At 43.2% G+C, this 19956-nt stretch overlaps 4 protein-coding genes, 1 long non-coding RNA gene and 1 pseudogene across 6 annotated transcripts in view; 2 read left to right on the top strand and 4 right to left on the bottom strand.

Annotated features, from left to right (window-relative positions):
- Positions 1-471: 471 nt before the first annotated feature.
- On the bottom strand, positions 472-2020 carry LOC128273919 (putative leucine-rich repeat-containing protein DDB_G0290503). The gene is made up of 6 exons (XM_053011993.1): positions 1861-2020; positions 1657-1786; positions 1414-1592; positions 981-1354; positions 720-911; positions 472-660 (listed from the first exon to the last, which is right to left on the bottom strand). The coding sequence occupies exons 1-6, from the start codon at positions 2014-2016 to the stop codon at positions 513-515; spliced, it is 1179 nt and encodes a 392-aa protein (XP_052867953.1). The 5' UTR covers positions 2017-2020; the 3' UTR covers positions 472-512.
- A 762-nt stretch (positions 2021-2782) lies between these two features.
- LOC128274082 (uncharacterized) lies at positions 2783-3460 on the bottom strand. Of its 2 annotated transcripts, none has more exons than XR_008269284.1 (3): positions 3355-3460; positions 3101-3253; positions 2783-3022 (listed from the first exon to the last, which is right to left on the bottom strand). It is a non-coding gene; the product is annotated as an uncharacterized LOC128274082 (long non-coding RNA). The 2 variants fall into 2 exon arrangements; XR_008269283.1 differs by having other exon boundaries at positions 3327-3455.
- Positions 3461-4298: 838 nt separating this feature from the next.
- Positions 4299-5689, top strand: LOC128273542 (myotubularin-related protein 9-like; annotated as a pseudogene).
- Positions 5690-8973: 3284 nt separating this feature from the next.
- LOC128271581 (TBC1 domain family member 23) lies at positions 8974-11773 on the bottom strand. Its single transcript, XM_053009165.1, has 5 exons — positions 11757-11773; positions 10225-11630; positions 9839-10110; positions 9459-9805; positions 8974-9334 (listed from the first exon to the last, which is right to left on the bottom strand). The coding sequence occupies exons 1-5, from the start codon at positions 11771-11773 to the stop codon at positions 9250-9252; spliced, it is 2127 nt and encodes a 708-aa protein (XP_052865125.1). The 3' UTR covers positions 8974-9249.
- An 857-nt stretch (positions 11774-12630) lies between these two features.
- LOC128274309 (uncharacterized) overlaps positions 12631-19956 on the top strand; it is a 29489-nt gene continuing 22163 nt past the window's right edge. The window contains exons 1-2 of the mRNA XM_053012460.1: positions 12631-12704; positions 12915-13070. Of these exons, the coding sequence (XP_052868420.1) occupies positions 12974-13070 (97 nt within the window). The 5' untranslated portion in view covers positions 12631-12704; positions 12915-12973. The remainder of the gene's footprint in view (positions 12705-12914; positions 13071-19956) is intronic.
- Positions 18417-19372, bottom strand: LOC128274311 (uncharacterized). Its single transcript, XM_053012462.1, has 2 exons — positions 19265-19372; positions 18417-19194 (listed from the first exon to the last, which is right to left on the bottom strand). Exons 1-2 carry the CDS (start codon positions 19307-19309, stop codon positions 18568-18570), a joined length of 672 nt encoding a protein of 223 aa, XP_052868422.1. The 5' UTR covers positions 19310-19372; the 3' UTR covers positions 18417-18567.

Below are 19956 nucleotides of genomic sequence, written 5' to 3'. Positions count from 1 at the left end.
CATTCCATTATACGGTTTACGGGAAAATCGTAGGAATCGCACGAGTCGATGCTCGATTCAGACGGTAGAGCCAAAGTTCCATTCATTGAGGCGATCGATATATTAAACTCCATATTCTCTTTCCTTTCCATTGCCAAAACATCAAATAGCAACTGATAAGGACATTTCTAGATAGATAACGATCTTCAGAGCAGTAGTCGAACAAATCAGATGTTGGTCGAAGGCTTCAAAAATGCCTTGTTAACAGTACAAAGGATAACGCAAGGACTTTACTTACCCTAACTTAGGCGTATTCAACATCAATTCATCACAATTTTTTCTATACTTTATTCGTTTTACGAACGGAGTTCATCGAACAAATTAAGTTCAAAAATCGTTAAGAATATAACCATTTTTCTTTCTCTTTCAGCTTTATGAATACGACAAGATATAATTTGTTTTAATTTTGAGATTATAGTTTGAAAGAGATTAAACAGTATTGACCAAAACAAACCTATACGTTTAATTTAATTTTAATGTTTGTTTTCAATGAAATCTAAGGTTTCTTGTTTCATACTTTCGATCATTTCCAGTTCCTTTTGTTCTTTTTTCATAATGTTCATAAACAGCTCGTCAGTTTCCTGTAGTTCCAATAGCTCCGTCTCCAGCGAATGTAGTTTTCTGAAATCGAAATAACGTCTAAACAACTCATACGTGCACATGAAACTGTTTACACATACCGAACGTGTTTTTGCTCTATATTCTTCACCACTTTGTTGCGGGCGTAAAATTCGTTTTGTTTGTCGGCGATGTACGCTTCCATCTCCTTACAACTGTTTGCTAATCCATCTGAAATGTTTTTCAACTTTTGAAAATTCTTTTCCGTCTGGTCGATCGATAGTTTCAATTGTTTTAGCTCGTTTCGCAATGTCCTGCAATTGTAGTTGGCAACTTGTAAAGACTCAAGTGTGAAATTAGTTCAGTGTCTCACAGAGACTCACCGACACGATGTGTCAAACTCGTATTGGGACAATTTCTCCAATAAAACGATGCAGGGCCACATTTTGTGAATGGACGCAGCATGAATGGCATTATTTTCCTGCAGTTGATTCTCGTTTTCCGTGAGCACAACAAGTTCTCGTTCGAGAGCTTCTTTCTTCGCTATGAGTGTCAACGCCTCGTCGTCTGTAACTTTATGTTCTGCCAATTGCAGCAATTGCTTTTTCAGGTTCATTATTTTCTCAACCATTTCCTGGTCCTTTGTTTCAAGTACTGCCAGTTTTCCACGCAGCAACTTTTGGGTCTCAACAAGTGCTTCAATGTGCTGCTTAATCTGTGGAAGCTTGTTCTTCAAATCGTCGATGTCGCGGTTCATCTGTAGACGAGAGTGCAATTATATCAGCTGCTCTTGTTCCCGGATGCGGTTCAACTTACATTATTTGCCCGAATCTGGATTTCTTCCTTTACTATCTGCTCTTGGTTGAGTTTTGATTTCAACTCGTTGTACTTTTCTGTACACTGGTTAGCCTTTTCCAGCACAGTCTCTTTAACCATGTTGATGTAAAATAGATAGTTGAGCAGGATCTTCAGTAAATGCTTTACTTTTTTGGCAGCTACAAGAAAGCAATTAAAGAACCAATTATAGGCTGCAGAAAACAGATCCACGATCGCACATACTTGGTTTCACTAGATCAACGAAGAAATACGACGTTTGTTTGGAGTCCGAACAAAGTTGGTAAATGTAATTGATACGGGCAACAAACTCCACTCGCCTGACCATTATCGTATCGAATGGTTCGTTGTACATCTGCAAAAAGAACAAACAACAACATAAAACGTTTCGGAATGGTACACTCCACTTGGCGTCGTTAGGTTTCTTACATATTCGTAATTAGAGACATCGTAATGCATAAGCTTGAAAATACTTAACACACACTTGAATAGAAACTTTTCCGTAGGTGTTTCCAGCTCACTGGCTTTGATTTTAAATGGAATTATGCTGTTCCAGTCTTCAATAAACGCGGCGTCGGCGTTCATGTTTATTTTTCGTCTTTGCCGTTGAATCTCAAAACAAATCTCTTTGACGTCTCTTTGACCGCTTGCCAAAACTGGTATAAATATCTCGTATAAAACGAGGGGTAGGAACGAGAAAAAAAAACCGCGTGCCGGATGAATTGTGAGTTAAGCCCGGTCCACACGTAACGATGCATCGTTTCAGATAAAAAAAAAATCTAATCCGCTATCGCTACGATGCACACATGTCTATCCACACGCACACATGTATGGAAATTGGTCCGAAATTGATGCTCGGCGCATTCGATTTTTTTTGATCTGAAACGATGAATCGTTACTGCGGTGCCAGACGGCACGAAACAGTTACGCGCAACATGTAACTTGGTGTCAAATCTGTTTCGTGCCGTGTGGCAGGTGAAATATTACAGCAACAGAAACAACTAGTAAGAGAAATGTCAAACTTGTTTACATTCGTGTTTTTGGCCCGAGAAAATAGAAATCGGAGAGGTAAGTTGATTTCTGAATAATCTTTTCGCTTTTTTTAGATATTGTTGCTGTACCGGCAAGATGGGATTGAACAAAGTGACAACAGGCCAATCGTCCGGCACCAGGACCGCACATCCAGGATCATTGCTAGCCAAACAGAGCTGATGAAAGAGATGACCATTACGGCGAACAGATGTAGAGTTTACGAAAAAGCCACACTAATTCACCTTATTTCCCGAACATCCGGATTCATATTATACTGGGAGTGATCACGAAGAAATAAATGCTTGGTGCCATGCTTGGAATTATGCTGGTTTATTCTCTGCTAAGATTGTTTTGTACAGGAATCTGTAAGCTTGTGTTTCTAGCTATGCCTCGGGCAAATCCCGGACGGCGTCTGGCGTGCAGCTTGTTACTCGTCGCGAAGGGATGGGCGACGCCGAGTCCGTCGGTGAATGGTTTATAGTAAAAACCGCATGTAGGAGCGAGAGATGGTTCCATGGATAACATACGCGTCATTATTCATGCTGAAGTCGAAGAAGCACTGTAAAAAGCAAATGTACACCTTCTTGTAAACTTCCAACAAAATTAACCATCAATAATGACCGTCACTAATAATCACCTAACCAAAACATTAACTTCGATGTTCATAACTAATTGTTCCGTCCACCGGATCCGGAGCGTTCCGGATAACCAAGCTCACTACGCATTTATCCGAAACATACTTACCAGTTTTACGTATCTTTTTTGCTCCGGTTTGCTACCCATTTTATTGCTGAAATGGAGATAAACTTATAGTTAAAATTCAAAATAACATCACAAATAAAAATCTTTGCTTGTTAACAAACCTCTGTTTTCGTTTGTTTGTAAACAAACCTCTGTTTTCGTCTGTAATGCGCCCTGTTGCAGGGTCTGCAGACCCACAAAGCTTTTGACACCTACTGATCGCTTTACTGTCAAAATTGTCGCGGTTGGAGGCTGATATATCGTTTGTTTCGTGCCGTGTGGCAGCCCAGTTACGTGTGGCCGGCCTTTACTTTCGGGATTTTCGTAGGTTGACTCGAGTGTCAGGTTCAGGTTCGCAGTGTCTTAGTTAGGTTCAAAAATTCATAAAAGCAACATTCATAAAATATTTTGACGTTTCGCCCAAAAAAATTTATCGGTCCGTGGTCACCGTTGGTCCAACTTCACGGATCCGTGAAGTTGGACCGTGTGCAGTGATGGCGGTATAATTTCCGGTCGATCAGCGTGCCGCCAAAAAGTCGTCCCCAGTGAGCTCGCCAGGAACTATGGGTAAGACAAAATTTATTATCTTTGCCGTGCAAATGCCTCGAACAATCCTAAGAGTGTTGCACGTTTGTAACCTCACTTTTTGTGCCATATGGTGTGCTAAAACGACTACCATTTTGGGTGCTATCTCGAGTCAATCTTGCATTGCCCGGAACGCTAGAACTCTCTAACTCGCAACTGTATCCTGCCGAAACCCGATTCATTGTTCTGGGGTCGTTGCATGCTGAAGCGTGTTCAGACATTTTGTTAAATTTTTTGCTCATGTGTCTGAAACGTCCGTCTGTCGCACAGGAAACGGCACACAATCGCTCGCGACGGTTGGTGACTCTTTTGTATGGGTACCAGGACGTGGAATAGTTCTGTTCTGTTGAAAACACATTGCGGTGAAGTATGCCGCCATCGCGATTTTCGAGACATACCTTTGTTCGTTTGTCCGACCAGTCCCTCTGGGACATGTTCGAACGTGTTTGGCTTTGTCTTTCACATTCTTTTCGTAGTAACGGTTTTTCTTGGCGATATTTTTGGCTGGTGCACAGCAGCGATGGTTCGTCCCTTCGGGGGAAACATCGTTTTTGTAAAGCATGCACACACGTTAACAATTACCCTGGTCAGAAATTTTTGTTATATAGTAGACCGTTGCGTAAAGATGTGGCGGTTGGTGTTTCCAAATATTAATGTGTATGTTTTATAATCTCATACAGCTCCTACGCCAAAATATAGATCTCGTCGAGCGGAAACCACACTTAGTCAACAACATTCCGGAAGGCGGGACCATAATGTTAAAGTGCAAAGATTTACGGTTTATTGCGCTTAACATCATGTCACCGCAGGAGTATTTCAATGTGTCCAACTTGATCGAGCAACTTTCGAATCTGGAGGAAACGAAAATGCTCTACCCATTCTTCTACATACCAATGCACAGCATCCTGGAGGATGGATACGCACTGTATCGGCCAGAGCAAGAGTTTGCCAAATTCCAAGCGAACGGTGACGAGAGGCGGCTAACGGCGGTCAACAGTGCCTTCCAGATTTGCCCATCCAATGGTGCTACGATGGTGGTGGCGCGATCCATAGCCGACGAACAAATCGTGCAATCGGCGGCCTTCCGAGACGGCGGACGCTTCCCGGTCCTCGCTTATCGCCATGCGAACGGGACTACGATGCTTCGGAGTTCACAACCGTTGGTGGCGCCTGGTGTTACGAAGCGCTGCCGGGAGGATGAAGTGATCCTGAATACGGTGTTTGGCCGTGCCAAAAAAGGATTCATTTTCGACACATGGGAAGGCAAGAGCGGCAACACAGAGACAGATCAGCACCACCCCCAGTGGGAGAAAGTGACGCGCCCAATCGGACAATTCAGCTCGGTGTCCGCGTTGCTGGACAGCTTTCGGAAGCTGATGGGAGCGTGTAACGATGTGCAGTGCAGTTCGGACAAATGGCTGCCGCGGTTGCAATTGTCCGGCTGGCTGGGATATGTGGTGTGGTGCGTCATCGGGCGATGCCTTGATCAGGAAACTACTCCCGTGTTCGTTCACGGAGGCAAAGATCTCGATACAACGCTCAATCGGATTGCCGTACGAGAAGGTGAGTGACTGCACGGGGTAATTTACGTGGATCCTTGGGATCCGTGCAAATCATTTCAATTGTTCCTTTGTTCACCGTTTGTTGTAGGTTGTAAGTTCTCATCGAACGAGAATGGTTGCAGGGAGGCCGCCATAAGCACTCCTGCGCATCAGGGGCGAAAAAGTTCCACTGCCACGTTTCTGCTGTTTCTGGACTGCACCTTCCAGGTGCCGAGGCAAGCGTTTCTTCAAACCCATTGGGTACCAGCAAGTGGGTAGCGATTAGCACCAGGTGTGTAACACGCGCTTACACAATGTAGGTTAGACGAATCGGTAACGTGCGCATAGGCAACGTAGGGTTAATGATATCGGCCGTTACCAGCTTTCCAGAATTTGAGCGAAGGGTTATTTAACAGCACTTGATTTTTCTCATTCGCTACCTGCACATTTTCGTTTGCGTTTATGGCAGAGTTGTTTCACATGAACAACCTCACAAAAAGGGCCCACACAATTTTCCTTTTCTAGGTGAAGTATTCATCAGATTAGGTGTAGGAGTGTTGGCTACCAACACAAACAGCGATGGGTCAATTGAATCGCATATCTATCGGGTTGATTTTATTATTCTTTCGGCGATTTCAGCCGCCGGGTACCGATTGTGGTCATTCACCACTTAATTTCTGATATGGCATAGTGCGGAGCTGGTGGAGCGGGCTCACCTGTTTTTTAGTAAACATGTCAACAACTCTTCTCACAACCGCCTCTAGGCGAAAATACTTATCAATCGATCTTGCGCGGATCCACTCTATTCAGGATCGCTAATATGAATGCGGCTGTCATCCCCGTACCGGAATGACTCTGTATAATCACATCCTGCTTTGGCAGCTTTCTATTATTTCGTTCAGTGAAACACTTTTTTATTTAGTGAGATTTTATTTTTATTTACAATCTCTTCAACTCGGCGGTCAGCGTCATGACCGTCTGAGTAGAATAGTTCTGCGCTCTCGATCGACTTTGCACGTTCTTTTATGCTTACGCGAGTGTTCGAGTAATGTCGACGAAAGTCGAAGAATGTTGGCCAACAAACTGGCATCCACCAGACTACTAGGCGAAAAGAAAAGGGGATCACCACTTAATTTCTGATATGGCATACTGTAGTAGCCTGAAGGCCTGCAGCAGCTCGCACCTGAGATGGAATGCCTTGAACGACTTCACGACGTTAAAAGGTGACGTGTCATAAACTTTTATTATTTTTTTCCGTGGTTGACGTATAAGCGGATTGAACACGTACTCTTCGACAAACGTTTGAAACGACTTATTTGTACCCCTGTTTAACATCTTCATTGCATTATACATATCTTTCACTTCTTTACGCGCCAGTTCGAGCGCGGACTCTGAGTCCGCCAGGGCCAGTCTGAGTCTGCCAGAGGGCGGGGAATCGCTTGCTCATGTAGTGTGGAAGTCGTAACCAACTGCTTGATCGCTCGAGGTGCGTCCAAGGTGTCTACGTAGTGGTTGAGGCTGCTAATTTTGTTCTCTATTTTATTTGTGGAGTTTAGTGGTAATGGTCCCTTAATCCGCACTTCGTCAACAATGTGTAGCAGGCTGTGTACGCAATAAGGGACAATCTTAACCCTTGCGTCCCATTTTTTACGAACATTTTTAAACAAAAGTTCTGCATATGACAGGATAACTTCCTGACGTGTCCGGTTTGCAAATTAGACACGGCCCAGTGCAAATAAGAGTACATCTTAAAATGATCATCAGAGAGCACTGCGTTAAACGCGACGAAGCCGCAACGTCCGCAAAGAATCCCCACATCTCTGCTGGCCATGCGGAAGGGAACTTTTCAAAGTTTGTGTTATTCCGTCCATGCGGAATGTTTATGTTCTTCAGAATTATTTTAAGTTTGTTAAATTTTTTGTGTTCCATTTCCGGGACTGCATATGCACCCTCCGTAAAGGTTCTAAAAAAAGTTTTAACTACACCTTTATGTATGAGATGCCTATCATCTCCTACCAGTACATCTGTGATCATGTTAATACCCAATGGTCCTAACGGATGTATATCCGGATATTTGGGTACCCTATGTTTTTTATCATAAACACCTGCCATGAAATCCGCATGCGTACGTGCAGGCGATTCGTACTTTGTGTGGTTCTCCGCTGGTCTATCGCCGTTGGTGTAGGACATATGTCTATATTCTTTGCACCACTTTCCTTCCATAATACACTTAGGGCACCCATAATAAGTGGTGCACGCGACCGTCTCTGTAATTATAATGAAAAAAAAAATCAATTGTTATCAGGACGACTTTACGCGCCAGTTCGAGCGCAGACTCTACTTCCTCGAACAGCTCTTCTTCTTCCTCGGTGTGCTGCTGGGACCAAAAATTTCCAGGATAATGAATAAGTTTTAAATTAAAAAACATGTTTACCTCTTGGCCATTCCTGTTCGGTGACATTAATTCCTGGAGATGTGGACTGAGCCGCGTGGCGCGATATCATAATCAGTAGGTAATAAAGATAATGGTCCGAGCTAATAAAAGAAAGATATGATTAATAAAAAAAATTTAAAAACTAAAATAAAATGAGAATAAAATAAATAAGAAAATAAAAAGAAATGTAATGAGAAATAACACAGTTGAATGTACCAGATTATTGTTGGCGGCTGCTTTTTCACGTCCTTTTTCATGCGCTTCACGACGTTTTTTCATAACCGTGTCGTATGTTTTTATTATTCTTTTTTTTATTGGTCGTGGTCGTGGTATAAGCGGAATGAACTCATACTCTTCGACAAACGTTTGAAACGACTTATTTGTACCCCTGTTTAACATCTTCATTGCATTGTACATATCTTTCACTTCTTTACGCGCCAGTTCGAGCGCAGACTCTGAGTCTGCCAGGGCCTGTCGAAGAATGTTGGCCAACAAACTGGCATCCACCAGACTACTAGGCGAAAAGAAAAGGGGATCACCACTTAATTTCTGATATGGCATACTGTAGTAGCCTGAAGGCCTGCAGCAGCTCGGACCGTATGTGCAATGCCTTAAAGCTCTTCAAGTGGTGTAATGGTGAGAATAGAATAGAAGAAGAAATAGAATGAGAGTGTCTTTAACACCGGACAAAAAAGCACCGAAAAACGCGTGGTCTTCGTAATCCATTTTTTTTTTCTTGTCGGTGGCTTTAGGATTCCATCGGTTTCGGTCCTGCTACCGACATCAGCATGAATATGATGTTGAATTATTTCTAATTCTATTCCCCAAATCGGATTAATATTATAATTTTAATGTCAACCGCTTCAATTATGTACTGCTATTAACGCTGCACGCCGCGATCGTAAATGTTAATAAAACAATGAACAATAAAAAACAAGGACTTAACAACTGGATGCAGTTTCGAGACCACCATAAACATCAAGTGAGAGAAGCGTTCCCACGTCGGACCGTGCCGATGCTTAGCGAGCATCATTTAATGGCCGCTACCGGCTTCCCGAAACGCAATAAACCACGCTACGTGGACCATTGCGACGAAATCTTACGGTAATCGGTAAAATTACTTATATTTCGGATTACAGTTCAGTGAAGCACACAAATAGGTTCATTTAAAATTTAAGTAACAACACCACTGCTACCTGCGAGGATAGAAATGAATTATTTGGTTTGAACTTTATTTCTCTACGCAAACTTCCCAGCGACTCTGAAACTGATAGTTTTACCAAATGTTTCGGGGTCGCGTTAGCCCCTAAATTGAATGGTTTTACATTGAGCCGCATTTGAATTCCTCTCTCTATCACTCTCTAATTTTATACACAGTGCGCAGAACGTTGCTACGCTTGGTGCAGCACACACAGGAAATCACGGTTAACTGGAAGAACATTTAAAATACAAGCTTCACGATCGTTTTCTTAAAATGCGGGACGGTTATAACAAAGTGAAACAAAAAAGTAGAACATCCGCAATCATATACGAAGCACGAGGATGCGAATCCAGCTGCAGGGTAAAATAACTGAAGTCGGAGAGAATAAACATTAAAAACAACCTTTCGCTACCCAAGTTCACCGCGAACATCACCGCGTCTCGAAGGAGGGACGGATAATGACCGCAACAACCACAAAGTCCGTGCGACTTACGTCTGCTTGATGATGTGCCGCGAGATCAGTTCGGTCGCTTCACTTGCGTTCGGTATGAGAAACCGATCCATATCCGTAATGACGAGGTTTTCCTCGTCCGGATAGCCATAGTTGAACGTGATCAAATCGCGATGTCGCTTTTTGGCCGTAATCTTTACGATGCTCTGCAACGACCGACGCACGATGATACGAGCCCTATCCTTGCGTCCTTCGAGCTCGCGCAGGACAAGCAGGTGTGTTGCAGTGACGATCAGGTAGCTATCGTACATGTACCCATTAAGGTGTACCTCTTGGCATTTGAAATAGCGTATCACATCTGAACCCTTCAGGAAGCTCTGTATCGACACCTCATGTTCGGCCGGGTCGATTCCACCTTGGGCGTAAGCACGAGAGCCACTCGGCGTTGTTGCAGAATTCTCACTGGCCGCCGAATTGAGATCGTCGTCGTCCTCCTGATCCTCGCCAATACTAAACACGGGCGCCACATTGCGATAGCGTCTGCCGTTGCGATCGTTGCGTGAAACATGTTTCTCTGCAGCACCTCCGACCGCACCCGCGCCGGCTGCATTTGGATTGGAAATGTAGTCGAACAGCTTCTCGCGCACCTCGGCTGACTTCGTTTTCATCGCCAGTGACAGTTTGCTAAACAGATCTATGGTTGACTTTCGATCGCCAGCGGTTGTGCCGTTGTTGTTTGCGAAACTTCCAACCCTCACAGGTTTGGGTGTGGTTTTTGTGCTATCCGGCGCCCCGCTGTTAGTTTCACCGTTGGTGCTGCCATTGTTGTTGTTATTCAACGTTCCTTTGGTTGCACCACTGCCGTAGCGCTGCCGATCGCGGTTGCACACTAAACACTTGAGGGGATCGTGATCTTCGAGGCAATCGACCATCCCTTCTCCGAAGTACTCGTGTATTGCCTCATAGCCACCCGTAAGCAGCGACACGTACTTGGTGCTTTTTTGCAGGAACGAAGCCACTACCATGTGCGTATACTGATCCTCCTCCAGCCGACCGGACCCCAGAAAGCACAGGTGCTCACCACCGGCGTTGGAATTGGCATCGATCGCGTTGCGCTGCGACCGCAACAGACCTTGTACGGCCGTCTGGAATGCTTCCGGTTCCGACAGCATCAAGTTGCTGTCGAGATGGAATGCAGTTGACAGGTGACCCGAGTTGTACTGCTCCGCCGTGCGGCAATCTACCACAAAAAAACGCACCGCTTCCGGATGCGGATTTTCCATGGACGCATTCTCGATTAACTCGTTCACCGAAACGGGTAGACAGAGCGCCTGCGAAACGATCGACGTTTCCGTCGCACTGTTTTGGGCACCGAAGAGCACCTGCAGCAGGTCACGCTTGAACGAGGCCGGTGTTTTGACGGAGTAATACTGGGCTAGGGAGCAGAAATCAAGCACATCGTCCGCCTCTATGTTGCACGGCATATTGACTAGGAAACGAGTTAGCTCCTCCTTCGAGGAGCCCTTCATGGCAAGAATCTGATCCCGCTGATTGATCAGCACGATCAGACTGAGGAAGAAGCTGAGGAACGGGTCGGACTGCTGGAAGTACAGGTCCCACATGGACAGCACGACCGGTAACGTGCAGGTGGAAGCGAACAACGTTTGGAACCAGCCGATCGCGTAGCAATCTGGAGTGATGCGTTTCGTGTCGAGTATCGTGCAAAGTTCCGGATCGTGGTACAGCAGCAGCAACCGGAACACGTTGAACACGGTACCGTTCTTGGTGCAGCCCTTCGGAATGTAAGTGTCCCGGATCGCTTCGAACAGGTTGTAAGTTTCCGAACGAACGAGCTTCAGGGAAAGGAGCGGCAACATCAATTCGACCCACCCGTTGTTGGGCTCGTAGACAACGTTCCGGTTCTTGCAGTAGAACGTGAGGATCGATTCAAGATCGCAGACCACCGACACCTTGTCTTCGTCTTCGTTGCCTAGTTTGTTGACAAATTCTTCGCAATCGTTGCGCAGTTGCACTTGGAAGGGTAAGTCGTAGATCTCGTTGAATTGCGCCAGCTGGTCGGGTTTGTTTCGAACTCCCAGGCATACTTGCCACACGTCGAGACGCAGTGCCTCGGGCAGCGTTCGGCCATGGCATATGGCGTAGATATCATCGACCGTACAGTCGTCCTGCAGAGCTGCTTCTAGCTCAATAAACCTGCCGTGTGTCGAAAAAAGACAAGGGAAAACCATTAAAAGACGATCACAACGTAAGGAATGTGGGCATGAGTCAGAAAGGGGCTTATCAATAGCGCTTATCACCTGGAAAGGTAACGTCACTTACCACAAGCTGTCCTCCATCGAAAATTGGGTAATCGGGCAACTTTCACGTTGTCCCTGTTTCGGAGGCCAACAGTGTATTTCTGTACTCTGTTTCGGAACGTCTCTCACGTAGTGAGATGCTGAAACACTACCATATTTCAATTCACCTTCGAAAATTTAGTCGAAAAACCTTCGCAGCGAAATTAAGTGCCAACAAAATTATTTTTCTTTTTTTTTTACAAAATTATTGCTATTGACACAAGTGACAGCATTTTGACGTTCGCTTGTCTGGTGAAAAATCTAACAGCTATCTGAAAGCTTTTCAATCATTTGAAAGTTTACGCAAGTACAAATCAAAATTAATTCACGTTTGAAAATGAAACTAAAAACGAATAAAATTTTGTATTATAGGAGAGGAATTTGCTTCTAATAATCCGGTTGAAGCAGCGCGGCGAAATCATCGTCCAAAACTGAGTTTGACATGGCTTTTAAAATTAAAATTGGTTCGCATGACGAATTCCCGTCGCCGGCGGTTCGGTTCTGAGCGGACTGACCGGACTGACTGAAATATCGCCAACAAATTGATAATAAATTTTCACCATTCCATCCACGCACACATGAAGGCCAATCCCGGTGGGCCGAAGGGCTGGGATTGCCCTGCACGTCAATGTCCTTAAAATTTAAACTTTACGTGAAAACAAACAGAACCCTTTAACGCATCCAAAACGAAAAGCTTAACCTCCGCATAAAAGCTTAGCCAGCCATTCGAAAAGTCAGGAAGCGAAGTCAGGTAGAGGACGAAATAAGTATATATCGAAGGAAAACGGGCCGTGGAAAATCAGTTCAACGGTGCATTTCCACCAGTGGACTTCGAATTTGTGGAACACTACCAGCTCTTGCGAATACCATACAGTTAGCATCTTCTGCAGTTCATTTCGGGGTGAAGACAAGGATACAGTGCAATTTACATGTGAGTTACTGTTAAGTGATTTTCTGCAATGGATCCAACAACAACGGGCTCTTTGTTTTTTGTGATTGAAACAAACTTATATAAAATCTGTACTTATGTCAAACGGTTATGAAAATTTAAATTTTGATACGTAGAAAACACAGCCAAACCATGGCGTGTGATTGCTTGTAAGGGAGAATCGTTTGTAACCTTTTTTCTTTTTATATTCAGGGTGAAGCGTAAAAGTTTAAGTGCTGTGCCAAAGTTATTCGGTTTTTTATTTTAAACTAATGAGACACATCGCCCAACAAGTGGCGCTGTTGGTGTCACTCGCCACGGTGACCAGAATCGTAGGCGTACCGCTTGCGAATTCGAAAGAAACTAATGGTGAGTAAACAATAAAATTAATACCTCGACTAGTATAATACATGTTGAAATACGAAAAACAAGTCGACTGCATCAGAAAATGACAAATATTTGTATGTTGAATCTTCGCAGCGTTCCTTCCCATCTAACCTTAATCAAGTCAGCAATTATTAACTATAGCGCAGTATAGAATCATCTTTTATCTGCACGATAAGTGATAAACTAAAAGACTGAAGAAAGATCTTTTACATTAATTAATAACTTCGACATTACTTGACTTGCAACATAATATGACTTGTTTAAAATATGTTTGACATGCTTTTCTGAAATAACTACAAATAGCAACACAACATAAAATTCTATGCATAATGCATTGATTCCTCTGATCTGTAACTAGGCATAGAATTCATCCTATGCCATTGATTACACTCTGGCCGCTGTTACTTAGTAACTCTGCCCTTCATGTAACACTATCTGCAAGGTGTGTTACATTTCATTTGTTTTCAAAAATGGTACAGCATCCTTTCAACGCATTTGATCTTTTCACTTAGAAAACAGCCGTGCAAACCAGGAAAACATATCACCATAAAGCTACAATAGAGAAGCAGTGTATGTCCAGACTTACAGTCCTTCGAACGAGAGCGCGTCTTTCTAAATTAAAACCATTTTTAAGTCATAAATGTTTTTACATAAAATACTATTTTCCTGCTTACAATTGTGTGTACACAAGTTATTATGTGTAGCTTCAGGCCAATCTTGAAGTAAAGAAAGCGGATGAAGTTTGTGGATTTAATCTAGCCCAAAAAGTAATTGGTGGTTGATAAAATAAATTTTAAAACATCCCATCATTGTCGAAACCATATTTCTAGAGATCTTTATGGTTTGTCATGGCATTTAGGCCGTTATAAAAATAACTATGACTAAGATAGAAACCACGAACCAGTACTCGAGGTGAAGGTTTTATCCTGTTGGAATACATCAGACATACCAGTAACTTGTGGCAAACAGTGGTTATTTTATGTTGATGACGATATCAACGACGGTCGGATGACCAACTTGGGACGGTCATAAGGGTCTTCCGGAAAACACTTCAAAAAAAGTAAATCATAAAATGACATTGATGGTCTTTTCCTCTCCGTTAATAAGTCCCAGATTGCATTATCCTTATGCAGTTAATATGCTGTAAACGTAGTTATAAAACATCACGTTCCGCCACCAAAAGACAATATGAGGACACCAGTAAAGTTCAGAACTATTATTAACGAGAAATGCAGTAATTTTTTAAATAACTGCTCAGTTAACCGGGTATTCTGTTAAACATACGGTAAAATGTCGAACGGTATGCTAAAAATGGTTCAGTTGAAAATTTATAAATCGCCAAACACTATCAAGTAGTTAGAAGCATTTTGAACAGAAGAATGGTAGTTTTACATTTCAACAAAATTATATTTTTTGAAATGGTCTCGTAAAAATAGTTCTTACGCGATTCGACATTCTTTACACAAAGCGTTTATACAAAACAGCTAGTTGGGCTTTTTGGATTGGACAGTTTCTTCCATCAAACAAAACCATCCATGCAAACGTTTTAAACTCATCATTTATTCAATCTTGAAGAAAAGTGCAATCTGTTTGTGCTGATATTTGACACACTATATTAAACACTTGTACTATTGCAAATGGTGGACAACTGGGTGTGTGCCAACGCAATATATGCACGGAATGCTGTTTCCGCCAGCGTCATGCAATTGATATAGTTGTCCTGAATGATGGCTAGATCTTCCAACAACGTGTCGAGTTCTTCTTGCATGCTGGGCGACAAGGGGCCAATTGTGCTGTTCAGATTCGCTAGTTTTTGGTGGAGTTTCGTTACGATGCTCTCAGGTGTGTAGAACACGTTATCATTTCGGAAGACGTCCAACAGGCGCAAATCCGAAAGCGACGCTTCCAGATTACCAATGTTAGCGTAGTACGATTTCGCCGTTACATTGAGTGCCTCATCTGCTGCGTTCACGCAAGTAGTGAACGAAACGCCTACCAAGTTGACATTTGCATTCTCCGCTATCGAGATAAACTTCGTGCACTCTACTTCGTTTTTTAAAACATCTTGTTGATCTATGGCGGCCTGCAACTGATTCTCTTGCCGAATGATGGATCCGACAAACGTTTCCTTCGCAATGATGATGTTGGTGTGGAAGTTACTGATATCGTTCAACGCCTGGTGCTGAACCTCAAACAACTGGCCTTCGGTTTGCTTAAGTGATCCAGCGAACTTGGGAGCCACGTCCTTAAATGTATCGATCACTAGCAGAGCACCCGGGCGCTCAGCGCACACTACACAGGCAAATCCTAGGAGCACGACAAGCAGATGCATGTTTACTTTCAACGCGGTCGGGAAGGAAGTCGTTCGACTGTTGCAGGATCGTCTCTGTTAAATACTCGAGCTACCTGGCTAGTAAAATCTACCTCACCAAATTCGTTATCTGTTTTGTTTGTAATGAAGAAGATTAATGACACTCACTGGACATTTCTGGGAAGATTTAAGTCAACGTTTACATATCTTTCTGTGTGAGCTGCAATCAGGTGCTTCAAGGTGGCATTTTGAAGCCAACATGGATTTTCGGTCCTTGTAAGCGGTCCGCTTCTTTGCTTTTGCCCACCTTCATCGGAATCACTATTTTCGGTGAACCTACGAATTTTAAAATTTGACGAGGTTATTTTTTCTTGTTAAACTAAAACGTAATATATTTTGTAGCTTTCCCCAAATACCTTTGCAAAGAACACAACCACTGTATAGGTAAATAAGAAAAGAACCATTAAATCTTCACACGCCTACGACTACTTCTCGCCTATCACGACTCTCATCTGAGACGATTTCCTAAGAGACGTCTTGTAAGGTTATATTAAGTCAATTTTCCTCATTTAAGTATTATTCGTAAAAACTTCAGTCTATGCCAAAAACGTTTCGACATGAAATTTAAAGTTCGGACATGAAACGAAAAACCAAATTACGTTTTGAAAAACCAAACCAAATACTAAATCTGGGAATCCATGATTTAGCAGAGAGATAGGAGAAATGTATAGCTAGCAATGGCACATGCTTTGAACAATGTAGAAAATCGCATTCAAATTTTATAAACATTTTTGTGTGTCAAACAAATTCCGAATCTCGACGCATCGACCTAGTATAAGGGTGTAATGGGCTCCATTGCCTTATGATAGAAGGGCTACGTAACAGCTTACATAAATCATTAATCAAATATTTTCCATAAACATCAAATTAAATAAAAAGTTAATTAACTTCATTCTCATAATTAACACATGAAAATTTTTCGTACAACTGTGTTTTTCTTTGCATGCGTAAATTTATTTTCCAATAATCAGATTTCTCCTTTATTAGGCTTAGTATTGCCCAGCGACCACTAGCCCAGCTTAATATTACCAAAAAGCTTCCGGGTATATTGGCGACGGAGTCCGGCTGACCGGAGACTCCGGCCTTGGCGACGGAGTCCGGCTGACCGCAGACTCCCAGGGACATTCAGTGCTCCACTCGTTCGGTTTGCATGAAGCAGGCCACAGAGTGGCTCCACAGATCAGGGTCAGCTGGCTCACGCACATGTTCAAGCCTTGTTCCGCGAGGCTGTATGCATTTTTCATACAACCATTATAGTCATTCAGAATGGCACCCAAGTCCTGCGACACGTGATTTACCAAATTTTCGATGTCTTTCGCAGTTAGTCCAGGATTTTTCTGCAGCTTTGCCAGTTTGTCGTTCAACTTTTGCGTAATACTGGCAGGGCTGTAAAAAATATTGTCCCCCTTGAAGACATCAAGCAGACGCAGTTGCGACAGCTTCGTTGCCAAATTGCCTAGCGAGCCCGAATACTCAGCCACCTTGGTACTGAGCGCTGTGTCGGCTGTATTGATGCAGTTGGTGAAAGATACGCCGGCAAGGTTGACATTCATTTCACTGCTCGTTCTCACGAAACCGAGGCAAAAGGAATCGTCTTGTGATTGGAAAACAATCTGGTTCAGTATATATTCCTCCTTCTCGATAACTAAATTGACGAATGATGCTTTCGAGTCGATGATGTCCAGGTGAAAGTTGACCAGCTGTGACGAGACGTTACTCTTTAAAGCAAACAGATCCTTTTCTTCCTGGTCTAGTGTTTCCTTGTACATTGGCGCTATTCTCTTAAATGTGGCGATCACTTCCGAAGTTTCTGGGCGGTGCTCTGGGGGCCGCTCTTCTGCATGTGCTGTGGTTTGCCAGTCATCGTAATCCATCGCAACGGGTTCATGGTCAAAATAATTTCCGCCCACTGCTGCCAGCACTGTTCCCACGAGGGCCAACAATAGTACGAATGTCTTCATAACTTGTTGCGAACGTTGGTAGACCGAAACACTGAATTACTTCTGCAAGTTGGTGGAACCTTATATACGGCAGATGCTTGTTTAAAGAAGGCTACAACTTGGAATTGCAAGCATGTCTCTACGCCGAATTTTGTTATCCACAAAAAAAAAAGTCAGTTGATCTGTTTACATATGTCATCCTTGGGGCTGATCTTGGCGCGAGCATGAAGACAGGGATGGTTAATGCCAATATTTGCACGGTTAATCAGACTTTTATTTCATACAAGTGTGTGATAAACATTGAAGTAAGCCAGAAGTTCCCAGAACTTGGAGAGGAGACTCCATTACGATAATACGCAAAAGTAAACTATGCTATGATATTGTTAAGAAAGATTCAAGGTGGTCACAAGCTAAGACAAGCTAAGAGTACAATGCGAACTGGAGCTTCAGCCATAACATGTGTTACCAGGAAATGCCTAGTGGACATTGTTCGGGGAAGTAAAATACCACAGGCAAAGATAAATTTTCCAAAAAATAAACAGAATTTAGTCGAAAAAATTCAGTAAACCCAACTCATAAATCCTTTACAATCTGCACTTATCACATCTTCATTTAAAAAAATATCTCGCGTAAGAAAACCTAATTTTAAAGCCTCGCTGTGCGCAAGATGCTGTTTATATAGTAAAGCACAAACAGATTATCGAAATTATTTGAATCAAACGTCACCACAAACATGGCCTAACTAAAACGATCCCTTCTTACTTGTTGATGTTAGTTTTCTTTTAATCACCCTTGTACTCCTATAAATTCGTGTTCGAACGTGTATTAATTCATACAAGACTTTACAATTATCAAACTCATTATGTACATCATCCCATAATGCTACTATAAAACATCTGATTTCACCCTCACCTGCATTACAATATCTTGAATTCAATCACGATATTGTAAAAAGCATCATTTTATGCTTTAAATAAATAAATGACCAAATGTTTCAATACTTTAATGATCCTTGTATGTATACAACTTCAACTTTTGTTACAAATATTATCGCTACAAACGTCCATGAGATACCGTTGAGTGAAAGGTTCGATTGGTGTATATCAAAGCAAAAATATATTAGATTCGATACATGCTGTTTTCAGCCAGGATGTCTGTATTAACGGCCCTAATTACGTTTGTCAGCGCACACTAGCTTCAGCTGTTGCTCTGTTGTGCTCAAAGTACTCTCGAGACCTGCCCTTGCGCTCTTCATGCACTCAACGAAGTCGTCCTTCACTTTGCTTAGCTCCTTTCTTATATCAGCGATCGCCTCACTGCTCAAACTAACCGGAAGCTTGTACGTGTTGCGCATTCGATCGTTAAGCTTGCTGCGTATGTTTGCCGGATCGACGAAGATGTTCTCACCGCGGAAAGCATTCAATACATTGGCCTGATCATACTGTTCCCGCGAAATGGCCCCATTTGTGGCGTCCGAAAGCTCCTGGAACAGTTCATCGTCCACACGCTTCAAGCAGGACGCGTACGAAATGCCCGCCAGATTCATCATGATCTCTGCCTTCTGCTTGACGAATGCCACACACAGGGGACCGCTTGTTAAGGCGTCACTAGTTGTCAGCTGCTCGAGAATGCCAGACTCGCTGGTAATCGAAGAGCGAACATATTCCTCCTCCGCGAGCAGCAACTCTGACTGCACGATCGACACAAAGTCCTCATTGCCCGACGAAAGGACCTTCTTGGTGCGCTTAAGATCCGTGAAGAGTTGCAACGTTGCCGCACGCTCCGCTGCGACGTACTGTTAGCCCGGATAAAAGTATTCAAGATGACGTACATTTTGTCTCCAGCGCAGCTAAGTAACTACTTACCGCCACAGCGAACGAGGCCACCGTTAGCAAAAGCAGTGCCCTCATACTGCGTGTCAATGTTTTCGGGTTACTACTCCTTTCCTTGGGGAACTCTGCTTCTTTCGTGACCACAACGACGAATGAGCCGGTGCGAAGCGTAAGTTGTCATTTTATAACGATCGCTTCCCCAAGCTGGGCGGCCACTTATCGCAGGGGCGCCGCTTTCAAGAGACCACCATCTTATCGATAAGATGCTATCGCGTCAAGCGGCAACCAAGATAAGCCGCCACTGGGCGCTGGATCCGTTTCGCGAGTCGAAAGGAAAGCTATGAATCAGCGTCTATGGGAGAGGCAGTGCTTTATCTCAAACCGGCGGTCGTGGGTGTGAACCACCCGATTCGAGGACTGCTACTTGATTCCGGGACCGTACCTGCGGTTATGATCTATCGAATGCAAAGTAATCAATAATGAGCCTTGAAGACAACATTCAATCATGTGCTGGAATGCAGTTATGATTTGGGCTTCGCGCGAAGGCGTGATTTGGAAATATACTTTCCTGCCTCAATATCGATCTATTTATCGGATCCCTGGTGTCATCGGTAATCGAAATTGATGTGAACCACAATGCAATTCTATTTCCATTCGATGATCTTATCAACGATAAGGTTTAAATGCAAAGTGGATGGTAGCTAAATTAACTAACGAACTTATTA

Source organism: Anopheles cruzii, chromosome 3, assembly GCF_943734635.1.
Source record: "Anopheles cruzii chromosome 3, idAnoCruzAS_RS32_06, whole genome shotgun sequence".
Classification (NCBI taxonomy): Eukaryota; Metazoa; Arthropoda; class Insecta; order Diptera; family Culicidae; genus Anopheles; species Anopheles cruzii.
The sequence above is the reverse complement of the archived record's forward strand: the minus strand, read 5'-3'. Positions and strand labels throughout refer to the sequence as shown.